The sequence below is a fragment of the Thalassophryne amazonica genome, chromosome 18 (genome assembly GCF_902500255.1).
Source record: "Thalassophryne amazonica chromosome 18, fThaAma1.1, whole genome shotgun sequence".
Classification (NCBI taxonomy): domain Eukaryota; kingdom Metazoa; phylum Chordata; class Actinopteri; order Batrachoidiformes; family Batrachoididae; genus Thalassophryne; species Thalassophryne amazonica.
The window spans coordinates 33,144,891-33,171,173 of record NC_047120.1 but is presented as its reverse complement, the minus strand read 5'-3'; the positions used below and the strand labels follow the sequence as shown (position 1 = coordinate 33,171,173).

At 40.8% G+C, this 26,283-nt stretch overlaps 1 protein-coding gene across 1 annotated transcript in view; it reads left to right on the top strand.

Annotated features, from left to right (window-relative positions):
* The window catches only part of usp54b (ubiquitin specific peptidase 54b), a 206,017-nt gene that overhangs the window by 178,994 nt on the left and 740 nt on the right, over positions 1-26,283 (top strand). The window contains exons 16-19 of the mRNA XM_034193455.1: positions 1,062-1,209; positions 7,695-8,491; positions 19,895-20,022; positions 20,114-20,245. Of these exons, the coding sequence (XP_034049346.1) occupies positions 1,062-1,209; positions 7,695-8,491; positions 19,895-20,022; positions 20,114-20,245 (1,205 nt within the window). The remainder of the gene's footprint in view (positions 1-1,061; positions 1,210-7,694; positions 8,492-19,894; positions 20,023-20,113; positions 20,246-26,283) is intronic.

Genomic DNA, 26,283 nt, shown 5'->3' with positions numbered 1-26,283 from the left:
TAAAAGCATTGAAAATGACAAAAACCTGATAAATGTTCATAAAAAATAAATGGTAAATAAAAAAATTAAATATGTGGTGAATCTAAACTTTAGTGATAATCGATATGACGACTGGTTCCTATTTACATGTGATTTTTTAGTGTATAAGTTGCACCAGAGTATAAGCCGCATGACCTCAGAAACTATTTTACGGAAAACATGATCATCTGCAGCTGTGTTTGTATGGTATTCTACTGGCCAGTACACTTACAAAGAAATTATTATTATTATTATTATTATTGTTATTGTCATAGAATTAAAAAATTAGCTCACATATTCACATCTGTTTGACCTGATTTTGTGTTGACATACAAACAAAAGGGGGGGGGGGGGGGGATCGAATGCTGCTTTTATTATAACTGTGGACTCTGTATATACAGGTGAACCTTGTTAACTCCTGCTAGTTGGGGTCCACAAAATCAAACCGTGAGTTAATGAGGTTGACCAAAAACATGTAGTCGTATTAATACTGTAGTCTAAGTTTTCGGAGTCCACAAATCAACACAGATTTATCATTTTTAGTGATCTTAAAATGCCACTCAGACCATGTAATATGGTTGCTTATTTTCCCCACAAGGGGCAGTATGGCACCTTGCAGAAATGGAGTTTGAGTTTATCCTTTTTGAGCGGAGAAGCAGCCGCCCGGCGGTGATGCACAATAAGAAGTTAATTCAGACCTGCGTTCTATAATGTACTGATTCCACATTGGCTATTAAATATTAAACTACAACTTAAGAAATGCAGTTTGACCTGCTTCATGTGAACAGTGTGTATTAAAAATACTGTATTGTGATGCCTAAATTTACTGTATCGTGCACAGAGTTTGATCAGAGCGTACCGCATGCCGACCCCCCATAACCGTAAGTTATGCGCTGCCCCTCTTTTTCGTCTCTGACTGGATCCGTCATTTTTTTTTGCATCCGTTCTCATCTTTAACTCTCTTCTCATATTCTCTCATTCGCTAACTTTTCTCTTCCATCTCTCTTGTCTTTTATCTCCCGCTCTGTTGTTAATGTCCTCAGCTGTGCTCAGACCCCTGCATGAGGCTAACGCTCATAGGGGATTGGCTATAGCTGCGTGCATGAGGAGTACTGGTGGCCCAATCAAACGCAGGCAGGAACAGGAAATGGAACGGGAGACAGGAAGCGCCCGCCCACAGGGTTCTCGCAGGTACCATGACCCCCCCCACCCACCCACCTACCCCTATCTGTGTCCACAGGGGGCTCCCAGTGTGCACTGCTCACTTTGTGTGTGCTGTGGATATCTTTAAAGTCACTTTTGGACCCACTCATGTGCTTTAAACTCACTCAGCACCCTCGTGTGTGTGTGTGTGTGTGTGTGTGTGTGTGTGTGTGTGTGTGTGTGTGTGTGTGTGTGTGTGTGTGTGTGTGTGTGTGTGTTTACGGTCATCCATCAATATTTGGACAGTGGATGCAATTTTTGTAATTTTGCCTCTGTCCACCACCACTGTGACCGCGCAACAAGGAGACGAATGAGGGTAGCCACCAAGACATCCACAACAATCGGACAGAGTTATGTGCTTCTGTGTCTGTGGTTGGAGAAACTGCATGCAACATTTGTCTCTTGCATCACCAGTTATTTGGCTTCATTGGTGATGAAGAACAGAGACAGAATTTCTTCAAAAGAATATGAGAAAATTCATCTGCTATTTGCCCAAAGGCGCATAGGACGCTTGAGCCTAGTTTTGAGCTGCTTACTTGTTCCACTCCACCTTTAACCTGTAAACTGTAACTGATGATGCAAATGACAACAGCTGCAGCGAGCACAGCAACAAAAGCCTGTAACGCCTTCAGAGTTGCAGTGGGTATCTTGGTGGCTTCCCTCAGGACTCCTCTTATTGTGCAGTTGCTCAGTTTTGAGAACTACAGTACCATACACTTTGTATTTGTTGATGATGGATCTAATTGAGTCAGTTATATTCAGTGACTTTTAAATGTACATGTATCCATCGCCTGACTTGTCTGAAGAAATCTGGCTGTAAATGTGATTTGTATTTAAAATCACCCTGATATTTAATTTGCCTGATTACCCATGGCCTCTGAAAATGGACATACTATGCAGTAATTGAGACGTACTTAATGCAGTATTTTTGGTAAACGCCTTGAGTTAAAGCTGAAGGTCTACACTATAAACACATCTTTGTTTTATTTCTACTCCCTTGTGGTGGTGTGCAGAAGCAAAAGTACAAAAACTGTCCCTGTCCAAATACTTATGGGTCTGAACGTATATGCAGTAACTTTGTGGGTTTCTTGCAGTGCAGTATGTACTTGCTTTGCTCTGTGTCGACATAAAGGGTAAAAAAAGAATTGTTGTGTGCCTCACTGCTTCCCGTTACTGTTGTTGTGCTTCACGTTGTGCTGCTAAACCATCACTGTGCGAGCTGCTTATCTGTCCATCTGCACGCTGTAAAGCTGCCGTCCCTCTGTATGTTTGTGTCCTCTGAGCTGCTGTGCAGTTTATGCGATGACACTCTTAGATGCCATGTAGTTTGTTTGTTCCATGCTGCTGTGTTTAGTCAACCTGTCTGTTTGTCACCCGCTGCGTTACATTTGTTGTGTGAGCGGAGGTAAGTGAGCTTCTGCAAGGGAGTTTTGGTGTGAGAGGTGCTGAGCCAAAAAAAAAAAAATAGGCTTCATTCGACCTTTAAGTCAGAGCTCTGACTTTCTGGCATGTTAGTTCATAGTAAAGTTTGCAGTGTTAAATTGTCATATTTTCCGGCCTATAAGTCACACCAAAATATTAGTTGAATCTTCCCAAAAAATGCCTCATGAAGATGAAGAAACCACATATGAATCGCTTTGGTCTATTAGTCGCATTTATTTTTGAAATGTGGCATTACTACTTCAGACAACAAGAAGCCAAATTAAATTAAATAGTGCATTATTTATTTATAGCACAAATACTGCATTAGCGAGGAGAAACTAACGGGCTAATTAATCTTCTTCTATGAGGCACAAAGAACTCAATAGTTAAGTGTTTCTTGTCATCACTGAAAAGGAAAAAATGTCAATGCGGAGTTTTGCGTGTGCACACTTATCTCATTAAATGTAAATGAGCTTTTAATTTATCATACATTTAGCCTTAGCTTAGCCTAGCCATCCTATTTGTTGTCCTTCAGCTGCCACAAAGTACAAACAAGTTGAGTTCCAAGTAGTATGAAGTTTACTCCCAGTTTTTATTCAAGAGTGTGGTGTTTCAGTTTGAGAGCATGATTTATTAACTTTACTCATTCAAAACCCAGCATGTCCTCCTCATTCAGATCTTCTTTTGGGCTGCTGGGATCCAATAACAAAACATCCTGAGTCTGGGGAGTTGGGGATGGCGGAAGGATCACCTGAGCTGGACCTCAGAAAATTACTGTATTTTTTGAAAATGATATGTTAAACAAGATTATTCATCTTTAAAACATTTTATTTTGTGAGCACGCTGACCGGAAATGACCTTTAACACAGTCACGTGACCGGAAAATAGTGCAAACAGCCAACAAAAATGGCCAAAGGAAAATAGTTCCACACAACATGGATCTGCTTGTGCTGGATCCATTAGAAATCTAGTCGATCCACACAACACTGAGGTATAAAGAGTGTGCCTCATACAGTCAGTCATTTAGATTATTCTACGAGTGTGAGAAAAGCCTTCATTTTAATATGAAAAGTACACATATTCGCTAATTGTGCCCCTAAAATATCTTAAGAAAAAAGGACATCTCTGTGTCCCCTATCCAAACTACACTAATGCACTGTACAGAAAACCAAATGCTCAGCAGCGCTCAGATTATTCCATCTGGTAATAACTTCATGTAAGGGGACATAAAGTGAGTGAAAGTCAGCAACTAGGGTAGGCCCAAAGGAACAATGCAATTCCCAGAGTGTTAATTGCATAAATGTCAGGTCCGTTGCCCTAACTGGACCTGGCACTTAAACTGTGCCTGAGATCGTATCCTGCAAAACATAGTTTCTCAAAGCACAATCACATAAAAAGAGACAACATTAGACAGAGATCTCTTTTGTGAGCTTTGCGCAAAGGGGAGAAGCTTCGGAGAGAGCGTACAAACCTAAGACCAACCTTTCTTCTCCTGCTCCTCTCCGCCGCCCCTCCGGCACTTGCTCTTTTATTAGAAAAGAAAAAAATCATAAACAATACAACGTAGCATTAGGGTACATTGCGTTTGGGGAAGGGAGGGGTGAACGGTTGCTTGTGAGTTACGGTTTCCTGTGAAACATGCTCGTTTCTTTCACCGAAAGAAGGGAGTAAGCTGTTAAGTTTCGATGTCAACAGAGTCCTGAAGCAATCTTCAGTTCATCACTGTGGCTGAGCAATCATTTAGCTTAAATGCAGCATATATGAATGGGTACATAATTATTATGATTGAATGAGTAAATGAAGTATAAAAGAATATAATTCAGACAGTAATAAATGTAGAATCCTTTAACAACTCAGCTAAGACACATATTCTTTCAGTCTTGTGGCTGGTTTCACTCCCACATCACACAGATAACAGATAGTTGATACAGTTTATTTCACAAGAAACAGAAACTTAACTCAGACTACTTTTGATTACATTGAATATCATGTAAGCAGGCAATGATTAATTAAATAAATGGTAACAACTCATAAAATCTCCATCAATACGTCATTCATGTTCTGTGTCCTAGAGGCAGTTGATCCTATAACAGGGGAGGTGATGGTCCAGTGGTTAAGGTGTTGGGCTTGAGTCCAGAAGATCATGAGTTCAAATCCCCACCTGACTGGAAAATCACTAAGGGCCCTTGGGCAAGGCCTTTAATCCCCTATTGCTCCCAGTGTGTAGTGAGCGCCTTGTATGGCAGCACCCTGACATCGGGGTGAATGTGAGGCATAATTGTAAAGTGCTTTGAGCGTCTGATGTAGATGGAAAAGCGCTATATAAATGCAGTCCATTTACCATAACAGAAAATACGTCTACTTACAGAATCCAAAAGATGCCCCAGGATGTTCAAAAAGCCTTAACAATTTCCGCTGAAAATATAATTGATCACAAATGTCTTCAAATTTTCTCTCAAATGACTTAATTTGTTATCAAGTGTATCTCTTGGAAGTATTTTAAGGAAATGACAACGTTAAACTTTGAAGAGAGTGGCTCCATATCTTGTAGGTGCACCCTGCTGCTTGGACTCTGGATTTTCTTTTTTTTTTGGAGGGGGGGGAGGTATTCAGGACTTTTACCTTTTTTTTTTTTTTTTTTTTTTACATTCATTAGCATTAGCTAAAAATTTTAAGAGGCATTCTAATCATGCTTGAATAATGAATGGAGTGTAAAATGAAGGGAATACTATTAAATCCAAGTGATTGTGTGATGGAACAAGGAGGAATGAAGGGCAATACCTTCAGCCTGTTAATTTATGTGCATGAATGATTAATTCAGCAGCATAAATCCTGCACACAAGTTACAGATTCAAGAGCGCAAATTAGTTGAGAGTGCAGATGAGAATTTTGACAGTACAGAGTCTTATGTCTTCCTGTTGCTGGGGTCTGTCTGTAGCTGTTTTGACAGTGTGAAAACATCAGGAACATTAATGTTCTCACTGATTTGGCTAGCATTAGCAGTTACATAAGACAATCGCGTCAACGTAAGTTGGAAGTGCTTGATGGTATATACAGGCTTAATTCCAGGAGGTACTTAGCGGGCAGACAGTATATACACAATCTTGATCTTTAAACGTCTTAACTACATCACAAAAGGTCTATTTTGCTGCATCTCTACCGTGCTTCTAGCATTTGCTACTAACTTCTGTGGATTATAGTAGAGGACCTAGCTGAGAGATGTATGCACATCATTTAGGAGAGCATAGCTCAACAGTTCTAGACTAATATGATCCCAGCAAACAACCTGGGATATGTGCCAAAATCTCTATCCGGGACAAATAGCCTGAAAATGACCACACCCTTTTTTGTCCCGAGTGTTAAACTCCTTTCACACCGGGCTTGCATACAGTTGAGTTGTGATGCGTATGGACTAAACTGGAAAATTACACAGATTTGGCGTAGTCTCTGTGTCGGCTGTTACATCTACATCTACAGTCATCCTCAGTAACTGCCGATGGGCATCACACTGAGTTATGTGATGGCGTATGGTTACTTTCCTAGTCTTGCTTACAGTTGTGCTCGATCCGTCCGTGAGAAGTGAACGGTGGATGTGGACATGTCCTCTCGCTGGTGATCTGTCCATGAGGAGAGGACGTGGACATGTCCTCTGAATGTGGGAGCTTGGCTTTCCTCTTCTTCTTCCGTGGTTTTGAAGCTTCACTGCCAGCAAAGTCCAGCGGGATGAATAAAATCTCTCAGTCCAGGTATGTACTGATCAAAGGATTTTTCACCCTGGTGTAGGGTTGTGTAGAATTGCAGAGGCTTGGTGTACAGTAGCACAATATTCTGTAGATTTACATACAGTAGCGTAGTAGGGTGTTTGCAGTAAACGGTGTGGTCATTTTCTGGCTGTTCGTCCTGTAGGTCCAGTGTAGGTTTGAGAACCTGCTAATGAAATTAGCAGCAGCAGTCTAGCTAGCTAGCTGGCGGCCCTAGCGTTAGCTAGTGAATGAGTTGTTTTAGGAATGGGTATTTTTAATTCTCAACCAGTTTAACCCTAATGCACTTTTAATAAACATTTAAGGTTGTATGTAACATTTAAACCAATATTTTATTGAGTTTCGTGACAGAGTAAGCATAACATCAGAATCTGAAAAAATAAAATAAAATATGCTGATCTTTTCTAACAGTAAGATACTTTTAATCCGATTCTTCAGTTACTTTGATCAAAATTTGCTTAAAAAAAATTAATTGTAATGAACTGTTAACATCAGCCGCACTGGCGAGAAGGAGCAGGAGGAGTAAAACTCAGCGCTCAGCCTCTTTTTATTACCTTCCTCCTCTCCTCTATTGATCAACACAACGTCTGATTTATTGCTCCCTGCTGCAAAGCCTGCTGGGTAATTACTAAGGCTGAAAGAGACAGCAGAGTTAATGTGGTGGATGGGGGTTGGCACTCAGATTGCACATACACATGCACCTTGTGCACACTCACATTAAAAATAGACACACAAATTTACAGAGGTACTGTAGAGAAATGCGCACTGTGTCTGTGCATTTGCTAACGTTCAGCATACATCACGTTCTCCACATATTAATGAAATTTCAATCAATAAAGTAAAATACAGTGGCCAGCAAGACCAAATGACTCCGTAGGATTCACATTTTCCTTTTTTGTTCTAACCTTTTTTGTTCTAATCTGCACCAGTGCTGCATATTTTGAAAATTAGTCTGCGGGGTTAGAGTGGTGGCTTTGTGGCGCACGGTGGATTTGTTCAGATCGAAAAGTGCGGCGAACTTGCGGCGATCTGTCAGTCGATGCGTTTGTGTCTGACTCGTAAGCAGCATGGCTGCCATATGTCTCCAGCAAAGTGATGCATCATGGGCTCTGAGCTGTGTGTAAGCGCGCACGTGACTGGTTGTGCATTTCTGCTTGCTTACCTGCATCTGCTGGTTGTGACCTTCCCTCTGTGCAGTAACTCAACTGACGTCAGAGCAGCTTGGTTTTGTGTGTGTGTTTTAATTTGCTGCCATTTTGATGGACGTGTTCCCACTCCTCTGTCCTCCAGTGAACAGCCTGGCCCGGTCCAAGTACTGCTGACACCCAATCAAGAGGAGGAAGAAGACCAGGTGGCACCCAACCAGGATGTCGCCCTGTGCCCGGACCTGCCCCCTCCACCCTATCGCCCCCCTCCTGTTCGACCCCCGCTCACGCTCGCCATTGCTCACCCTTGTGCCCCTTCTGGCCAAGGTGGAGAAGAGGAGGGCGGGTGCGTGGGGAGGAGAGGGGAAGAAGGGGAGGACAGGAGGGAGGGAACGGGGGTGAGGCTGTGCGAGTTGCTGCAGGCAGGGGGGGTGAGTGTCAAACCTCTTGGGAAGCACTTGGCCATCTCTCTGCCCTCGCTTCCTCTGCGTCTCTGGGATACACACTCCACACACACACACCTCGTGCCCACACACACCTACACTTCCCCTCCACCCTGCAATCACCCGCCTTCTCTCCCTCTGGAAGCCTTTGTCCAAAAGAAGCCTCTCACACCTGTGTGGCAGCCGCCCCGGCCTCATTCCTCTACAGATGCAGTTCAGCATCAACGGGAACGCAGCACCGCCACCGCCGACAGCGGCATACGCCACTGGTCCTCCTGGAGTTTAGACCGGCCCGACGCAGTGGTGACTCCGTATGACACGCCCCCAGACCGCTGTGTTCCCATCAGACCGCAGCCATCCAGTCAAAGCTACTTCTACAGCTGCCAGTCGTCACCTGGACAAAGCAGCTCCCAGAGTGCCGCTTGCTGTGACCATGAAGAGGCAGAGCTGTCTGAGTTTGATTCAATTTACCAGGCTAGTCTGGTGTCTGGAAAACCAGGTGCACGTGCACACACACACACACACACACATGCACACAGGTTCAAACCCTGTTCTCACGTTCACATATGTAACCCTGAAATAACAGCTTAAGAAGATCATAGTTTTCCGCATGTTTTTTGATTTGAAGACATAATGCCCCGAGCTAATACCACGTAGCCCAACTGACAGTGCTAGAACTTTAGCACAACTTTGAAAACCTTCCGATAATGTTGGCATGTACAGTACGACAATAATAAGAACTCTACTAAAATGCAAGCGATTGCTAAAGTGTGTAAAAGTATGTGACAGAAGAAAGGAATTTTGAAAAACCTTGAATGTGCTGCCACAATTAAAACAAACCTACTATAGGTATCCAGGTTCCTCATGGAAACCCTCCTGGACCCTCTAAGGTTGTCCAAGGTGGACAGGATTTGAAACTGTGAGCTTCCTCAATGCATATCAGGGAAAATTAAAACAAGACTCAAAAGTCGACTTGAATTGTTCAACCTGAACTCTGTTTTTTTTTTTTGTTTTTTTTTTATGCTTTTGGGTTTATGGTTTCAATCAGGACAAAAGTATTTTTAATCATTGCCATATTGATTTCAGCTGCAATCACGATCGCTTGCTAAGCAGATGCAGAATGTAATTGTATGGGGCTAGTTAAAAACACAGTAAATCACTGTCACCACTGAACTTGTGAAAATGTCATTTAGACATGTCTGGTTGCTTGGAGAGGATTCTACTGAGGTAAAGGTACTATCTCACTGGGCTGCGACAGCTTGCAAATGGCATTTGCGAAGAATTTGCAGAATTTCGCAAAATTTCACGTGACATTCACAGGGGTTTGCATGCTCTGTGCACACATGGTCGGTGGACTGGCTGAGCCTTCTCTGGCAGCGGACGAGCTGCACGTTGCAGGTTTATTCTGTTGTTTAAATTTTTATTGTGGACCGCTATGTAAATAACTTTAATTCTTTATTATTATTATTATTATTATTATTATTATTGGTAATTTTATATACTATATTGTTTATTTTATGTACATGCGTGTTATTGCTGAATAAATCAAATCAAAAGAGACACACCCATGAAGCGCTGCTGGACATTACGCCGTGTCATGGAGAATTGGCTGTTCCAGTGCATCAAGCAGCGCTTTAAGTGGATCCTGAAGTTTGAGAAGAGGAGGAGACAAGAGTGGATCTGGCAGAGACAACAATGATGAGACACGGCTGCCTTTCCTACGGGCTCACTGTGCTGGACATTGCGGCATGGAGATTTAGCTGCCCCAGCGTGTTGAAGAGTGTTTCAAGTGGATCCTGGAGCCCTAAGAGAGGAGGTTGTATAAGTGGAAGATTATATACTGGACATTCCCTGGAGGAGAGGACAGTGAATCTAGCAGGGACAATAATATTGACAAGACACAGCTCCTGGACATCATTCTGCAATGCAGTGAGTGCATTGTCCACACTTTTCTTCCTGTTTTTTTCTCTCCTTAGTGGTGCATGCTTGTTTTTTTTTTTAATGTCTTATTTTTTGTTATTATTTTCTTATTTATGTATTTATTAGTATTTTTTGTTATTTATAGGGCTGTGGCTTCCGTTGCTACAGTCTGGGGTATTTCCGTAGCCTCTTTTCACATAATAGTAGCCTACAAGCATTCTGATCACTTTGTTCACTAAAGTGTCATCATTTCAGCTGCACGAGTGTCGCTGAACACCCATGAGAATGTGATATTTGTATGCAGATCCTTGCACCAGCAAAGGCCACGTGAGTGGTGCTCAACATTCACGACAGTGCTGCACAGCATTTGAGTGACACTCTCAATTTTTGGCCCTATTTTCGTCTCCTGTTCGTGCAACATTTGGCCTACATTTGGGCAAGATGCACCAATGTGTTGTTTTGGTGCAAATTTGTGTCTTCAACTATTCCCCAACAGTTACAGCCCAGTGAGATAGTACCCTAAATATGTGCATGGTTACCTCACTAAATGTAAATAAGCTTTTTAAAATTACTAATGATACTTCTGCTGATTTTAGCTTCTACCAAATGATCAGAATCACTTTGGAAGGGCCTCTTATAAAGGTTCCTCTTTATGTTAAGTCATGGATTCTGAACACAGAAACTCACATTTCCAATTACCATGGGGACCTGAAATTTTAAAATCTACATATTTTCCCATCAAACTCCAAAATGGCAGCTTCTCTGTCATCCTCAACTCAAGGTGAATCTCCTGACTTATGATTTATATGAATTCTAAGTCATTTGTGTGAAAAATATGGACGCCCACCTCAAGTTCATACTCTATTGTCATAGCAATAAACATGCTTGAGTTGCTTCAAAAGATCATTGTACAATTGCAGTAGGAACCGATAAGAATATGGTGTGGTCCCCATGGATGTGGAAGACGTGGTCAAACTTTAGACATGTTAAAAAAAACATAGTGAGGACGTGGTTGAATCAGGATGGCGTAAGAACTTAATAAGAAAGTAGTAACAATGTAATTGATGAAGAAACAACATAACTAAACCTAATAAGGAATTCATTGACATTGTACAAGAATTGTGTGGCGTTCTTGTTACATCACTGGAGTTCTTATTGCAACCGCTCTGCTTTTGTGCTATGACTATGGTATGCCCATGCCAAGTTTGTATCACATACATGTCATGTTCAGAGAATTTATAGTGGATCCAGTTCTTCAGACCGCCACTTCTGTTTTCAAATTATACCAAACTGTACAAGTAGTGTTTTATACAAGAATAACTGCAACCATTCTATTTTTTATGCATGTACAAAACACTCAGTGTACGCATACGTGAGTTTTTAAAAGCTGCTGAAGGTGAGCTGTCCATGGTGCTGCTGATGGAGTGTCTGATCAGCACCATGGACAGCTTACTCTCAGGAGCTCATTATTTATGGACTGCAGCTGGGCGATGAGTTTATCACAGCCCCCCCCCCCCCCAAAAAAAAAAAGTGTGCACCGGCGGGGACATGCCTCTGAGCGTGCGTAATGAATTGGGTGCACTCCTGGAAAGCTTGTGTATTTAGGCTACACCGCTGTAAGAGACTGACTGAGTAAAAGTAAAGAGTGATGACAGTATTTTTTTTTTTTATTATTATTTGAACGTATAGACCCTCGGTCAAGTGATCTCCTGCATACCACACAGAGCCGGTGTTCTGTCGAGATGAGGTGCGCCAACTTTCGACATTCTGAGCTGTGACGTACCTTCGTGTTGTCCAATAGGAACGACGCGTCGGGCCAAAACACGGAAGACTTGTGGCAGAAACCACTGATCTGTACAAAACATTAACGTGTGACAGGACTGCTCATTTATAGAGCAATTTTCTGAAGAAAAATCATTGGAAATGTTTTTTTTTGTTGTTGTTGTTTGTTACCTCAAAATTTGTGATTACTGTTAAAAAAAAAGTTTAGAATACTTGTAATTAAAATAGCTAAATAAATCAATAAATGGTTCTTTAGAAACCTTTCATCTGTAAATTAAAACCACCTGTTATTTCAGATTAGATAATTTCTTGTTTAACATAAGAAACCTTGGACATTTATTTTTAGACAAATAAAATAACATGCAAACGTGTACATTTTTTTTTAAGTCTGGTAGATTATTTATATCTCATTTCAACCAGGAAAACAAACACTAAATAAATACAAATGTTTATTATAAATGCAACAGGAAATAATTTAACAATAACTGCAGTGTGATTGTAAAGTAGGATTTCTGTGACATAAACCTCATGATGTTTTTTTATATATAGTCATTTAAATGTGTAATTTCGTCAAAATATGTAATTGCCTTTAATGTTATCAGGACAGAGTCATTTCTAAAATATGAATTTGAGCACAATAGGTGGAGAGCTTCTATCTGTGCAAATGTTTTGACTTTGATTCGTGGACATTTTTAATGATCCGTTCATTTATTGTTAAAATATAAAATGAAAAAGCTTTTTTAAAAATAATAAAATAGTTGCTGTTGAAAGAGCCTTTTATTTAGAAGCAGGTGATGTTATGCTGGATTCTTGGGACCAGATGAAGGTCTCTTCTGCAGCTTTGAACTCTGGTGGTGTTGCTGAAGACATTTTTGTCCTATTTTGAAGAGCAGAGATGTTTTCTTTCAACTGGACTTCGTGGTGTTCAGCTCATCAATGGAAGTTTGGTTGTCTGCACAGCAAATGTTCCTGATTGGGACAAATAGAAATATTTCTTTAAAGAAACACTAAACAGTTTATATATATATAAAAAAAAGGGGAAAAAAACGGCAAAAAAAAAAAGATGGAAAAAAAACGCCCGAAAAAATAAGTTATTTAAAGTTGAGCTTTTGTGGTGTCTGAAAATAAACGCAGCGTTCACTCAGATCAACTGTGCTAAAAAGCTAAGCTAACGTTAGCCGATCAATAAACCTTCACAGCAGTGCAGAAATGTCATGTTTTACTTTTATTTTATCCTCACCTCGATAATGCTGCAGAACTAACCTCCGTTGGGCACACTGGGACTTCACATATATACAAAAAGTGGGAGATTTCGGACTGAGTGGGTCTGCTCCATCCCCCCAGCTGCCTGCCTCGGTCTGCCCAGGAATGATGCCTGAAGGCCGGCTTCTCTGTGCGGGTCGGTCCGCTGTCGCGGGTCGATTGATATCCCACCAAGTCGTCAGTCCTCCCTCGGTCGGCGTCACTCTGAAAAGTAGCTGAAAAAAAGCTTCTCCGAGCAGGGTGATGGGAGAATCATTCTACTGCTGTTTTTTAAAGGTTTTTTTGTGGTTCAGGTGACCCAAATTCAAGAAGGCGATCGCTGAACTTTTTTCAGGTTGTGGAAACAGCCAGAGTGTGACGTGGCCGCAATCTCTGCCCCCTTGCCGCTTCCGAAGCGACACGTCTGACATCACAACGCGTTGGAAACGCACCGGTCTGGCGTTATGAAGCGTTAAAGCGTCGCGTTGAAGCTTGCAGTGTGAAAGGCCCTTGACACTGCTTGAATAAATCGAGCTTGCCCTCTGCCACACTGACAAGCGCAACCCTCAACCTATCAAATCGCTTGAACACAGACACACGCCATATCCGTTTGTTTTAAAATTAATTACTTTGGTTAATTAATTTGGTTTATTTGTTAAATACGTGATATTATTGAATAACTAATGCAGGGGTAGTGGCCAAGTGGTTAATGCGCTTGGTTTCAGTGCAGAAGGTTCCTGGTTCAAATCCCACCCCTGCCACATTTCTCCATGTAATGTGGAGTTGCATCAGGAAGGGCATCCGGCGTAAAACCTGTGCCAATTCAACATGCAGATCCACCTTGGACTTGCTGTGGCGACCCCGAGTGCAAACAAGGGAGCAGCCGAAGGGACTTACTTTTTACTATTGAATAACTAATATTTTGCTATATTTTCCAGTATTTGTTTTTCTTTTTTTTTTTTTTTTTTTTTTTGATAACTCTAACATCCGAGGGGGCGAGGTTGATGACATGAGGGGGTGTCGCCCCCAAACGCCCCCTCGTGGCGCCGGATCTGTGTGGACACAAGAAAACTTGTACAGTGAATGAAAAAGTACAGCATGTAGCGCAGTATTTATAAGGACCAGACAGACAGACACATTGAGAATGTGGTGCGATCTGATTGGTCATAGTAATAATGTAGTGGGCCTACGACATGTGATTATGGGCATGGTAAGAAATTAGTGGGAATATATTAGAAGCAGTGACATCCTGGCAAAGATGTGGTATGAACTTGAAAACTGCACATTTTTCCATTTTGGCCATGTCCCCACTATGATCATTGAAATTTTCAGGACACAGTATGGTCTTCATGGTTTTTGTCTGAGTGTGATGGGAGCCTTAAACATCAACACACCCATGAGCACAGCAATGGGTGCAAATACATTTGCTAAACAATGTAAGAGCTGGTTGTGATAATCACATCTGCCTCAGTAACAAACTAGCAGGGGTAGCTGCTGTTCTGTCAAAGAGGGGAAGCTCATTGTCTGCTTACATCATAAAATTTGTCAGTTTATTTATATGTAACTTCAAATTTGTAAAATGGTCATAACAGTTCTTAGTTGCACAAGTATTTCACAATTTATATCTCTATTACATACAGTATTTTATGATGGCACAGTTACATTATAACACAAGTATATTAATGTTTTTAAATGAAAATATCACCAAAAATTTCAAGGTGCACCTTGAACCTTTATTATTAAACATGCATAACAGAGCCTGACTGTTTGATGACATCTTGCCCTATATTACATGCAAATGTTATGTTAAAGATTGGCCAGCAGATGTCGTCATATATAATTGAATCAAAAGCTTCAAAACACTGAACCATTACTTCATATTGATTCAGTGGTTTTTCTGTCACTAATTTTCATCAATAAAATTCATCAGCAACCGATAATTATTACCACATGTGCCCGGATAGACTTACAGTCATGAATACTTTGATGTTGTGTTGCAACACTAACTTACTGAAGGACCAAGCAGAGAGTAACTAACCTGGATCTTCTCACACAACGGCTAATCTAGTACCCGATGTCTGCAATCTGTAAATGTTCCTGGCATCAGAATCACCAGTTTAGTCCAGTTCACTCAGCTCCATTCACCCCCAGAGACGATTGGCGTCCGGGGACGGGACAGAATCGTAGCTTTTATCCAAGGACCATTGAGTTTTGAGGCAGTGAAAAAACTCTTCCAGGCAGTCCCATTGAAGTGCATGGATCAGGGAGAGCTGACATTTGCTGTTTGGTATGCTTGTGGATTTTGGGTCAAGGAACCTGCAAAAATGGAAAGTTAATGGGCCGAAATTTTAAATTTTAATTGTAAACAAAGGACGTTATGCTACAAAAATGTTAACTGCGTTTGGTGTCTTCTGCCACCATCTATGTTTCTTCATGCCTAAAATTAGTAGCACCTGCTTGCGGCAGAATGCGGAAAAGACAAAAAGCTCTCCGTGCGTGCTTGTATGTGTGTAACTTCGATCACAGAGAAACTGTGGACAGCTGATATTTGCTGTTTGGTATGCTTATGTATTTTGGGTCAAGGATGAATGCCATCAAAATGGAACATTGATAGTACTAAAATTTTTGTAGAAGGTACGGATACTAGCTAACAACATTGAACAATGGACATTGCAAACTACATTCTGGACTCACACTCCATCCCAGCAGGAGGCAGTAAATCATTTTTATATTAAAAGTGTGAATGCATGATTCTATTTAGTAAGTTCAATGCAAGTGCATAATATAATTGTAAATATGTTTAAAAAAAAACATGGATGACACAAGAAAGTGATACACGTATTTTCATTGTGGTCCATTTAAAGTAGACCTGCATTGAAATAAATGTGGTCAGATTTCAGAAAGAAATAGCTGATATGTATTTATAAGACCTTGTGAATGCAGTAAAGTAAATCTGGAAGCCCAAATTTGTAATTCAGCGGAGAAATCTTCGTTTAAAAATGACAAATTTGCAGCTAAAATTTAGCCCTCTGTGAAAGTTTGTACAGCCGTATCATTTCCATGACGTCAGGGACAAGACAACGCGCTCCGTTAGTAATGTTACTTATACACGGCCTGGTTTCAACATCCAAAAGTAAGCTGCAATGAATGTGAGATACAGATCTGTGTGCTCAGATCATTAACGACATCGAAAGCGGGCGCCGTTCTTCCTCTCCCGCTCTCTGCCTCCGCTGCGCTTATTAAGTCTGCGGGCTCATTAACGAGCTCGTTAACCGCCGATGCGGGCCACTCACACCGCCCGTGTCTGCTTTGCAGCCGGTGTTGTGCCAGATTCAGCGCACAACACCAGCATCACCTCTCTGTCTACTGAATGGATCTTGAGATTACGCTTGCTGTTTTAATGCGAAGCGGCCGGTACACCTGTTGCTGCAAGGACAGACTTCTTGCGGCAAAATCCACAGCACCGCACGTCTCGGCAATCGGAGCCCCAGAGCTCCATGGACGCTGAGAGAGGTTTATATATTTTTAATGACTGGGATTCTTTGCGGGTCTCGCCTCCATATCCCGCGATGGTACCGGAGGCGAAAGACAGTAGATTTTCATTGCGACACCACTCAATCAAACGGGTGTATGAAAAAGTCCCCCAAAATATTTTCAAGCACAAATAAATGTGTACTCACCAAATGTGCCGCAAGACAATATGAAGTTTTAAAAAAAGTAGATCCTTCCGTATAAGATAAGAAAAAGGTGCAGATGCAAACTGACGTAAATCCACAAATTACAGTTGGCGCGCAATGCATGCTGGGAGAGAGAGTCTTCTCCGTGACGTCTTGGCAGCGTCCATGATGAGAGGGACAGTTTTCCAGAGGGCTAAATGTTAGCTGTAAATTTGTCATTTTTAAATGAAGATTTCTCCGTTGAATGACAGATCTGGGCTAACAGATTTACTTTACTACATTCAGAAGGATCTTATGTAAAGTCATTTTTTGGTCCAAAGATCTGACTGCATTTATTTCAATGCAGGTCTACTTTAAAAATCAAATGACAAAATAGAAGTAATAATAAAATAAACTACAGTCAACAAAAATATAAACGCAACACTTTTGGTTTTGCTCCCATTTTGTATGAGATGAACTCAAAGATCTAAAACTTTTTCCACATACACAATATCACCATTTCCCTCAAATATTATTCACAAACCAGTCTAAATCTGTGATAGTGAGCACTTCTCCTTTGCTGAGATAATCCATCCCACCTCACAGGTGTGCCATACCAAGATGCTGATTACACACCATGATTAGTGCACAGGTGTGCCTTAGACTGCCCACAATAAAAGGCCACTCTGAAAGGTGCAGTTTTATCACACAGCACAATGCCACAGATGTCGCAAGATTTGAGGGAGCATGCAACTGGCATGCTGACAGCAGGAATGTCAACCAGAGCTGTTGCTCGTGTATTGAATGTTCATTTCTCTACCATAAGCCGTCTCCAAGGTGTTTCAAAGAATCTGGCAGTACATCCAACCAGCCTCACAACCGCAGACCACGTGTAACCACACCAGCCCAGGACCTCCACATCCAGCATGTTCACCTCCAAGATCGTCTGAGACCAGCCACGCGGTTTGCATAACCAAAGAATTTCTGCACAAACTGTCAGAAACCGTCTCAGGGAAGCTCATCTGCATGCTCGTCGTCCTCATCGGGGTCTCGACCTGACTCCAGTTCGTCGTCGTAACCGACTTGAGTGGGCAAATGCTCACATTCGCTGGCGTTTGGCACGTTGGAGAGGTGTTCTCTTCACGGATGAATTCCGGTTCACACTGTCCAGGGCAGATGGCAGACAGCATGTGTGGCGTCGTGTGGGTGAGCGGTTTTCTGATGTCAATGTTGTGGATCGAGTGGCCCATGGTGGCGGTGGGGTTATGGTATGGGCATGCGTCTGTTATGGACGAAGAACACAGGTGCATTTTATTAATGGCATTTTGAATGCACAGAGATACCGTGATGAGATCCTGAGGCCCATTGTTGTGCCATACATCCAAGAACATCGCCTCATGTTGCAGCAGGATAATACACGACCCCATGTTGCAAGGATCTGTACACAATTCTTGGAAGCTGAAAATGTCCCAGTTCTTGCATGGCCGGCATACTCACCGGACATGTCACCCATTGAGCATGTTTGGGATGCTCTGGACCGGCGTATACGACAGCGTGTACCAGTTCCTGCCAATATCCAGCAACTTCGCACAGCCATTGAAGAGGAGTGGACCAACATTCCACAGGCCACAATTGACAACCTGATCAACTCTATGCAAAGGAGATGTGTTGCATTGCATGAGGCAAATGGTGGTCACACCAGATACTGACTGGTATCCCCCCCAATAAAACAAAACTGCACCTTTCAGAGTGGCCTTTTATTGTGGACAGTCTAAGGCACACCTGTGCACTAATCATGGTGTCTAATCAGCATCTTGGTATGGCACAGCTGTGAGGTGGGATGGATTATCTCAGCAAAGAAGTGCTCACTATCACAGATTTAGACTGGTTTGTGAACAATATTTGAGGGAAATGGTGATATTGTGTATGTGGAAAAAGTTTTAGATCTTTGAGTTCATCTCATACAAAATGGGAGCAAAACCAAAAGTGTTACGTTTATATTTTTGTTGAGTGTAAAAATAAGAACACTGATAATACTAATGACGATAATACTATTAGTGTGTATTTGATAACAACAACAACAACCTAAAGTAGTTCCTCTTTGATATAAGGATCAAAAAACATTCTGGACTCACACGCCATTCTAACTCATTATAGACACTTTGCATAATTTATTGCCACGCTTGAAAAATGTCAGCTATCTATTTTATAAACACTATCCAGTCTGTAGCCTGTGGATCCCCATGGGAAACGCACTGGTTTTCAGTATTTACACAACATAATCTGAGTGCAGAAGAAGGTTCAAGGCACAAAGGGGTTGCATTTATCTTTTTTATTAGTTTTGGGGATGTTTTGTAAATAACATGAACAAGCCAATCAGAGCATCATCTGTAATCCGCTTTAAGAGCGCAGTCAGCTGTTTAGAAAGTGTCCTCAAGGTAGATTCTGAAGAGTTAAAGGAACTGCTCCAGTGTACCAGAGCATACCAGCAGACAGCAGCCACCAAAGCGCCCTGAAGTGAAGCAGTGAAGCAGTATTGTGAAGATTTATATTTTAGCATTAGTGTTTTACTTTCATTTTGTTTAATGTTTGTTATCAATTCAGTTTTTGTTGCAACATTTGAATACAACAAATATTGTGCACTCGATTTAAGTCAGGTGTTTGGTGGTCTATGGTGCAGTCACTTTCTGGTGCCAATGCACCATCACTGCATGTGACCACACCTCTTACTTCTTATGGATGACATCCATGATTGCACAGGTGGTTGCAATTTAATGAAAGAGAGCATGACTCCCCAGCGTGAAAGAAGCAAAATGTGAAGGGAAACAAAATAATGACTGGCAGTGGCATAACACAGTCTGCATTCTCATGAACAGATGACACCAAATCCTACAAGATGAGATTTAAGTGATTTTTGGGTGGGTGTTTAATGAACTTTAATAGAAAATCATTTAACACAGATGCTCAGCCAGGGGCATTCCTGTGTGCGGATATTGTATTTTTACAGAAATTTAATGCTTATATTGCATACAGTTCTAAAACGTAGTCAAGATCCAGAGTTTAATCCTGGATCCACATGTATATCCAGCCAAATAAATCCTGGTCATTTCACCACAACTAATAATTGTCAGTTCAGTTAAATAGTGTAGCAATGAAAATGTCATCACATGTGTAGATGTTACACTCAATACACTTAATACATTAGTTACAGGGCTGGGACAGAACATATTTTTATGTTGTCAAAAAAAATTCCTCTAAATGCACCCAGCGTGACCTCTCATCTTCCACGTGTGTGACTGCAGGCTGCAGCCCATCAGAGAGGCTCATATCCAGGGTGGGAGGACAGACTCGCTCCAAGACCCCCAGCGCAGACATGGAGAGGAGTGTGTACGGCGCCGACTGCACGAGCACCCCCACCTACCTCAACAAGGTCAGCCAGGAGCTCGCTTTGTGTTCCTAACAATCTGCTGACATCTGTTTGTCACTTTCTGCCATCTGACAGACACACTCTCCCTCTGCAGCCAATGCTGTTGCGGGATCTGCGTTTGGGGGCGGAGCCTGACGATGGGGAAAACCTGCGGCGAATCGGGCGCAGCCTGAGCGGCACGGTAGTGACCTCACGCCGCAGCCGCCTGACTGCAACTCGCAGCTTTGTGAGTGTGACTTCCTGTGCTGTGCTGCCTCCCTGTGGCCACGCGCTTTAACCGTCACCACCACGGCACTTTGAGCACTGCTTTTGCCTGTACATACTCTTTGCCCCTGTCGGGTTTGTGCCTTTTTGTCCTGCTTCTCGGTTTCCAATCTGTCCTCCTGCTCTGTCCTTCCCACCCTCTTCTGTCCTCTCTGTGTCTCTCTCAAAGGTGAAGCAGGCCGATGTCAGTGCCTCTGCTTGCTTGCTTCCTCTCTCCTGAGTCCTTGTTACTGTTACACCACCATCATCTTCCTCCATCCTCATCACCAACACCTCCTCATCACCACCTCCCTCCACTGCTTCACAGGTAAACACCGCGTCCAGCTCACAGGAGCTTTTAATCTGAATTTCCAAATTGAAGGTTTTTTTTTCTGCTGTTTATTATTTGATTCCAGTAAACATTTGAAGCAAAACTGAGTCATCTGGCACAAAAAGTAGGCTAAACCCATATTCGCACAAATCATATTTCCCGAGGATATGCGCCAATTTGTAATAACTGGGGATCAGAGATTATTTATATCTTGTGTAAAACATGTCATTTATCCAGTGTTTTTGTTACGTGTATTATTTTTAAAATTAAGTGGACATTTTATATGGTGGCCGAGAGAACTCATCACGCTGCAACTTGGAAAAACACATGCAAACACAACACATAGAAATAAAAAATTCACTGCAGTTTCCCACAACACAACCAAATAAAAAGTGTGCTACAACTTCTCAAAACACAAGCAAATAAAAAAAATGTGCTGCGACATCTCACAACACAACCAAATTGAAAAATATGCTGCATCTGCTCCCAACACATCCATATAAAAAATGTGCTGCAACTTCTCACAATCCAACCAAATTAAAAAAATGTGCTGCAACTTCTCACAACCCAACCAAATTAAAAAAAATGTTCTGCAGCTTCTCACAAGCCAGCCAAATAAAAAACATGCTGCAACTTCTCCCAAGACAATCAAATAAAAAATGTGCTGCAACGTCTCACAACAAAACCAAATAAAAAATGTGCTGCAACTTCTTACAACCCAGCCAAATACAACCCCTGGCAAAAATTATGGAATCACCGGCCTCGGAGGATGTTCATTCAGTTGTTTAATATTGTAGAAAAAAAGCAGATCACAGACATGACACAAAACTAAAGTCATTTCAAATGGCAACTTTCTGGCTTTAAGAAACACTATAAGAAATCAGGAAAAAAAATTGTGGCAGTCAGTAACGGTTACTTTTTTAGACCAAGCAGAGGGAAAAAAATATGGACTCACTCATTTCTGAGGAAAAAATTATGGAATCATGAAAAACAAAAGAACGCTCCAACACATCACTAGTATTTCGTTGCACCACCTCTGGCTTTTATAACAGCTTGCAGTCTCTGAGGCATGGACGTAATGAGTGACAAACAGTACTCTTCATCAATCTGGCTCCAGCTTTCTCTCATTGCTGTTGCCAGATCAGCTTTGCAGGTTAGAGCTTTGTCATGGACCATTTTCTTCAACTTCCACCAAAGATTTTCAATTGGATTAAGATCCGGACTATTTGCAGGCCATGACATTGACCCTATGTGTCTTTTTGCAAGGAATGTTTTCACAGTTTTTGCTTTATGGCAAGATGCATTATCATCTTGAAAAATGATTTCATCATCCCCAAACATCCTTTCAATTGATGGGATAAGAAAAGTGTCCAAAATATCAACGTAAACTTGTGCATTTATTGATGATGTAATGACAGCCATCTCCCCAGTGCCTTTACCTGACATGCAGCCCCATATCATCAATGACTGTGGAAATTTACATGTTCTCTTCAGGCAGTCATCTTTATAAATCTCATTGGAACGGCATCAAACAAAAGTTCCAGCATCATCACCTTGCCCAATGCAGATTCGAGATTCATCACTGAATATGACTTTCATCCAGTCATCCACAGTCCACGATTGCTTTTCCTTAGCCCATTGTAACCTTGTTTTTTTCTGTTTAGGTGTTAATGATGGCTTTCGTTTAGCTTTTCTGTATGTAAATCCCATTTCCTTTAGGCGGTTTCTTACAGTTCGGTCACAGGCGTTGACTCCAGTTTCCTCCCATTTGTTCCTCATTTGTTTTGTTGTGCATTTTCGATTTTTGAGACATATTGCTTTAAGTTTTCTGTCTTGACGCTTTGATGTCTTCCTTGGTCTACCAGTATGTTTGCCTTTAACAACCTTCCCATGTTGTTTGTATTTGGTCCAGAGTTTAGACACAGCTGAATGTGAACAACCAACATCTTTTGCAACATTGTGTGATTGATTTGATAATCCTCTCGTTTGTTTCAATTGACATCTCTCGTGTTGGAGCCATGATTCATGTCAGTCCACTTGGTGCAACAGCTCTCCAAGGTGTGATCACTGCTTTTTAGATGCAGACTAACGAGCAGATCTGATTTGATGCAGGTGTTAGTTTTGGGGATGAAAATTTACAGGGTGATTCCATAATTTATTCCTCAGAATTGAGTGAGTCCATATTTTTTCCCTCTGCTTGGTCTAAAAAGTAACCGTTACTGACTGCCACAATTATTTTTCCTGGTTTCTTAAAACCAGAAAGTTTGAAAGCCATTTGAAATGACTTTAGTTTTGTGTCATGTCTGTGATCTGCTTTTTTTTCTACAAAATTAAACAACTGAATGAACATCCTCCGAGGCCGGTGATTCCATAATTTTTGCCAGGGGTTGTAAAAATGTGCTGCAACTTCTCACAACCCAACCAAATAAAAAATGTGCTGCAACTGCTCACAATACAACCAAATAGGAAAAAAAAACATGCTGTAGATTGTCGCAACACAAGCAGATTGAAAAACAATATATGTTGTCAAGCTAATGAAGATGTTTACTCTATTTGCATGTTGTTTCTATTTGCATGTTTTCCCAAGTCCCAGCATGATGTGCTTTCTCAGCCACTGTATTTTAATCATTATCCCAACAACCTATTAATACAAAGTTTAGTTTCACTAAATGAAGAAAAGTCAACTTACAAGTCTCAGTGATGTACATCTATGTGTTGCAGCAGTGATCTCGGTAATACAAAAAGCATCTAAATGGGCAATACGCACATTTTCTTCAAAGTAATTCAAGTCATCAGGTGTCTGAAAACAGATATGCACATGTGGAGTCAAAGATGTCTCACAGACACTGAAAAAAAAAATCAAGTTTGTAGTAAACACAGTAATTTGTTTTTGGACCTGTTACTTTAAAGGGGAAAGAGCTAACACCCCCTCTTTGATAACAAGGGGAGCACAAGCATTGTAATTGCCTGAACAGCCACAGTCTTTCTCTAACACACTGTGCAGGCATGTTACAGAGCGCAAGCAAACGCCCAGGAAAATGTGGATCCTATGTATTGTGATATTGTGTGTTATGTATCCAGAAGGTATTCACAGTGGCACTTCACTTTTTCCACATTTTGTTATGTTACAGCCTTATTCCAAAATGGATGAAATACATTTTTTCCACAACATTCTACACACAATACCCCTTAATGACAATGTGAAACAAGCTGTTTTTGTTTTTTGTTTTTGTTTTTTTGTTTTTTTTTAGATTTTTGCAAATTTCTTAAAAAAAAAAAAAGGACAAAAAAGAAATCACGTGTTCACAGCCTTTAACATGAAGTTCAAAACTGAGCTCAGGTACATCCTGTTTCCACTGATCATCCTTGAGATGTTTCTACAGCTTAACTGGAGTCCACCAACAGTGTGTTGGATTTTACAATCAAATAAATGACTTGGGTTATTGTGTTATAAATTAGAAATAGAAGTCAAGATATCAAAGGAGTGGCTTCAGGGCAACTCTGTGAATGTCCTTGAGTGGCCCAGCCAGAAGTCAGACTTGAATCCGATTGAACATCTCTGGAGAGATCTGAAAATGGCTGTGCACTGACACTCCCCATCCAACCTGATGGCGCTTGAGAGGTGCCCCAAAGAGGAATGGACAGAAGTGCCCAAAGATAGGTGCACCAAGCTTGTGACATCATATTCAGGAAGACTTGAGGCTGTAATTGGTGCCAAAGGTGCATCAACAAAGTATTGAGCAAAGGGTGTGAATACGTATGTACATGTGATTTCTTAGTTGTTGGTTTTTTTATATATAAATTTGCAAAAATTTGGGAAAAAAAAAGCAAAACCTTGTTCCATGTTGTCATTATGGGGTTTGTGAGTTGAATTCTGAGGGAAAATAAATGAATTTACTGCATTTTGGAATAAGGCTGTAACATAACGAAATGTGGAAAAAGTGAAGCGCTGTGAATACTTTCTGGATGCACTGTATACCACAGATACGTTTTGCTTAGCAATAAAAATTTGGACATGGATGAAGAGAACTGTGCAACTGTAAGGGTCTGTACCATGAATAATGAGCCATACTTTAAAAGTAGATTAAACAAAAGTTTGCAATACCACTTTAATGTTGTGCAGCGATCCTGATGGGTCATATCAAACAGAGTCGAATGCCTTTAACAGTGATTTTATTCAACATTGCTTCTTTCAGCTGGGACATTATATATCACTAAATTGAACATTTTGCTGATCATTTGTTATAGTCTCATTTCATTTTGAAGAAAGACACAAATGGGTAATCAGATTATTAATCAACTCATTTGTATTCCACATCGTAGATCAAAGTGTAACACTTGTCTTGATGTCTTAATACGAGGGTAGGCTGAAAAGTTCTAAGGCTCCCCATGAAGGAATAATGCATTAACTGCATTATAGTGAGCCTTAGAACTTTTCAGTCTACCCTCGTATATTAAATTACCCAAATAATTAAAATTACAGTTCTTTGCCAGTGTTTTAGATACATTATAAAATGTAAAATGTAGTATTTGGTTTTTCTTTCAAATATTACTTTTTTAACAAATGTTAAATAAACTGTCTTCAGCAAGTTACAAACTTCTTTTCCAAACTGTAAAACAAATCTTGATTTCTTTGCATGTGTACTGCCTGGAAGCACTTAAAAATAAAATGATTACAAAAAAACAAATAGGATATACAACCAGATTTTCTAAAGAGTTGTTAAATGTCACCTAAAAAACTGTGCATTTCTGAAGGTAAAAAGAGCTCACAAATTTATATTTATTTCTCAATTTTTGGTATTTATCTTTTTAGTGTCAGAGATGTTATTGGTACCTAACATTTTTGCACGGTGTGATAAGTTTCTCCTCGTTCCTATATTGGGGGTACATGTAGGAAGTCATGCATTACCTTTCTCTGTAACATTTGATCTTGGGTCACCTTGAAGTGACAAACTAATTTAGAATGGTTAATTTGAAGAATCCGTTAAAGATACACCTGTGTTTAAGTCACGTCACCTTTCAATTTGTGGGTATGACTTCGACCTTGGGCGACCTTGTAAGGTTAAACTCAAAGTCAGAACAGTTTCACTCTTGATCAGTTGTCAAGGCCACACAGCACCATGGTACAGTATCACTGAATCACAGACTATATTTGCATGAATTGGTGACAACCGTGAGGTGTGGGTGTTTCTCTGAGTGCGCCTGCTACTTTTACAGCATCTTTGCTCCTTGCTGTTGTGTGTGAATTTCTAAAATTGAATGGAATAGAAGTTTTCATCAAGTTTTAGTAAAATTGTGTTATTATGCCAGATCATACTATGTTTTACATTTGTTCCTCTTCTGCCCCAAAATATCATGCTTAAAATTCCAGCTTTGACCTCTATCCATGCTTTATGAAAATCATTTTGTAAAGCTTTTTTATTGCACTCGAGTAATCCCACGAAACTGCGACGGCATTTTAGGGCCACTTTTTTTTGTTTTGTTTTTTTAGACTTTCAGAATAAAGTAACAATTTTACAAGAAGAAAGTTGTAATATTGTGAGAATAAAGTCATAATTGTATGAGAAAAAAACTTGTACGGTAATATTACACAAATAAAGTCATAATATTAAGAGAATAAAGTTGTATTTGTATGAAAAGCGGTAACCCTGCAGACTGTGCGTTCCAGCCATCTCCTCCTCCACGAAAGA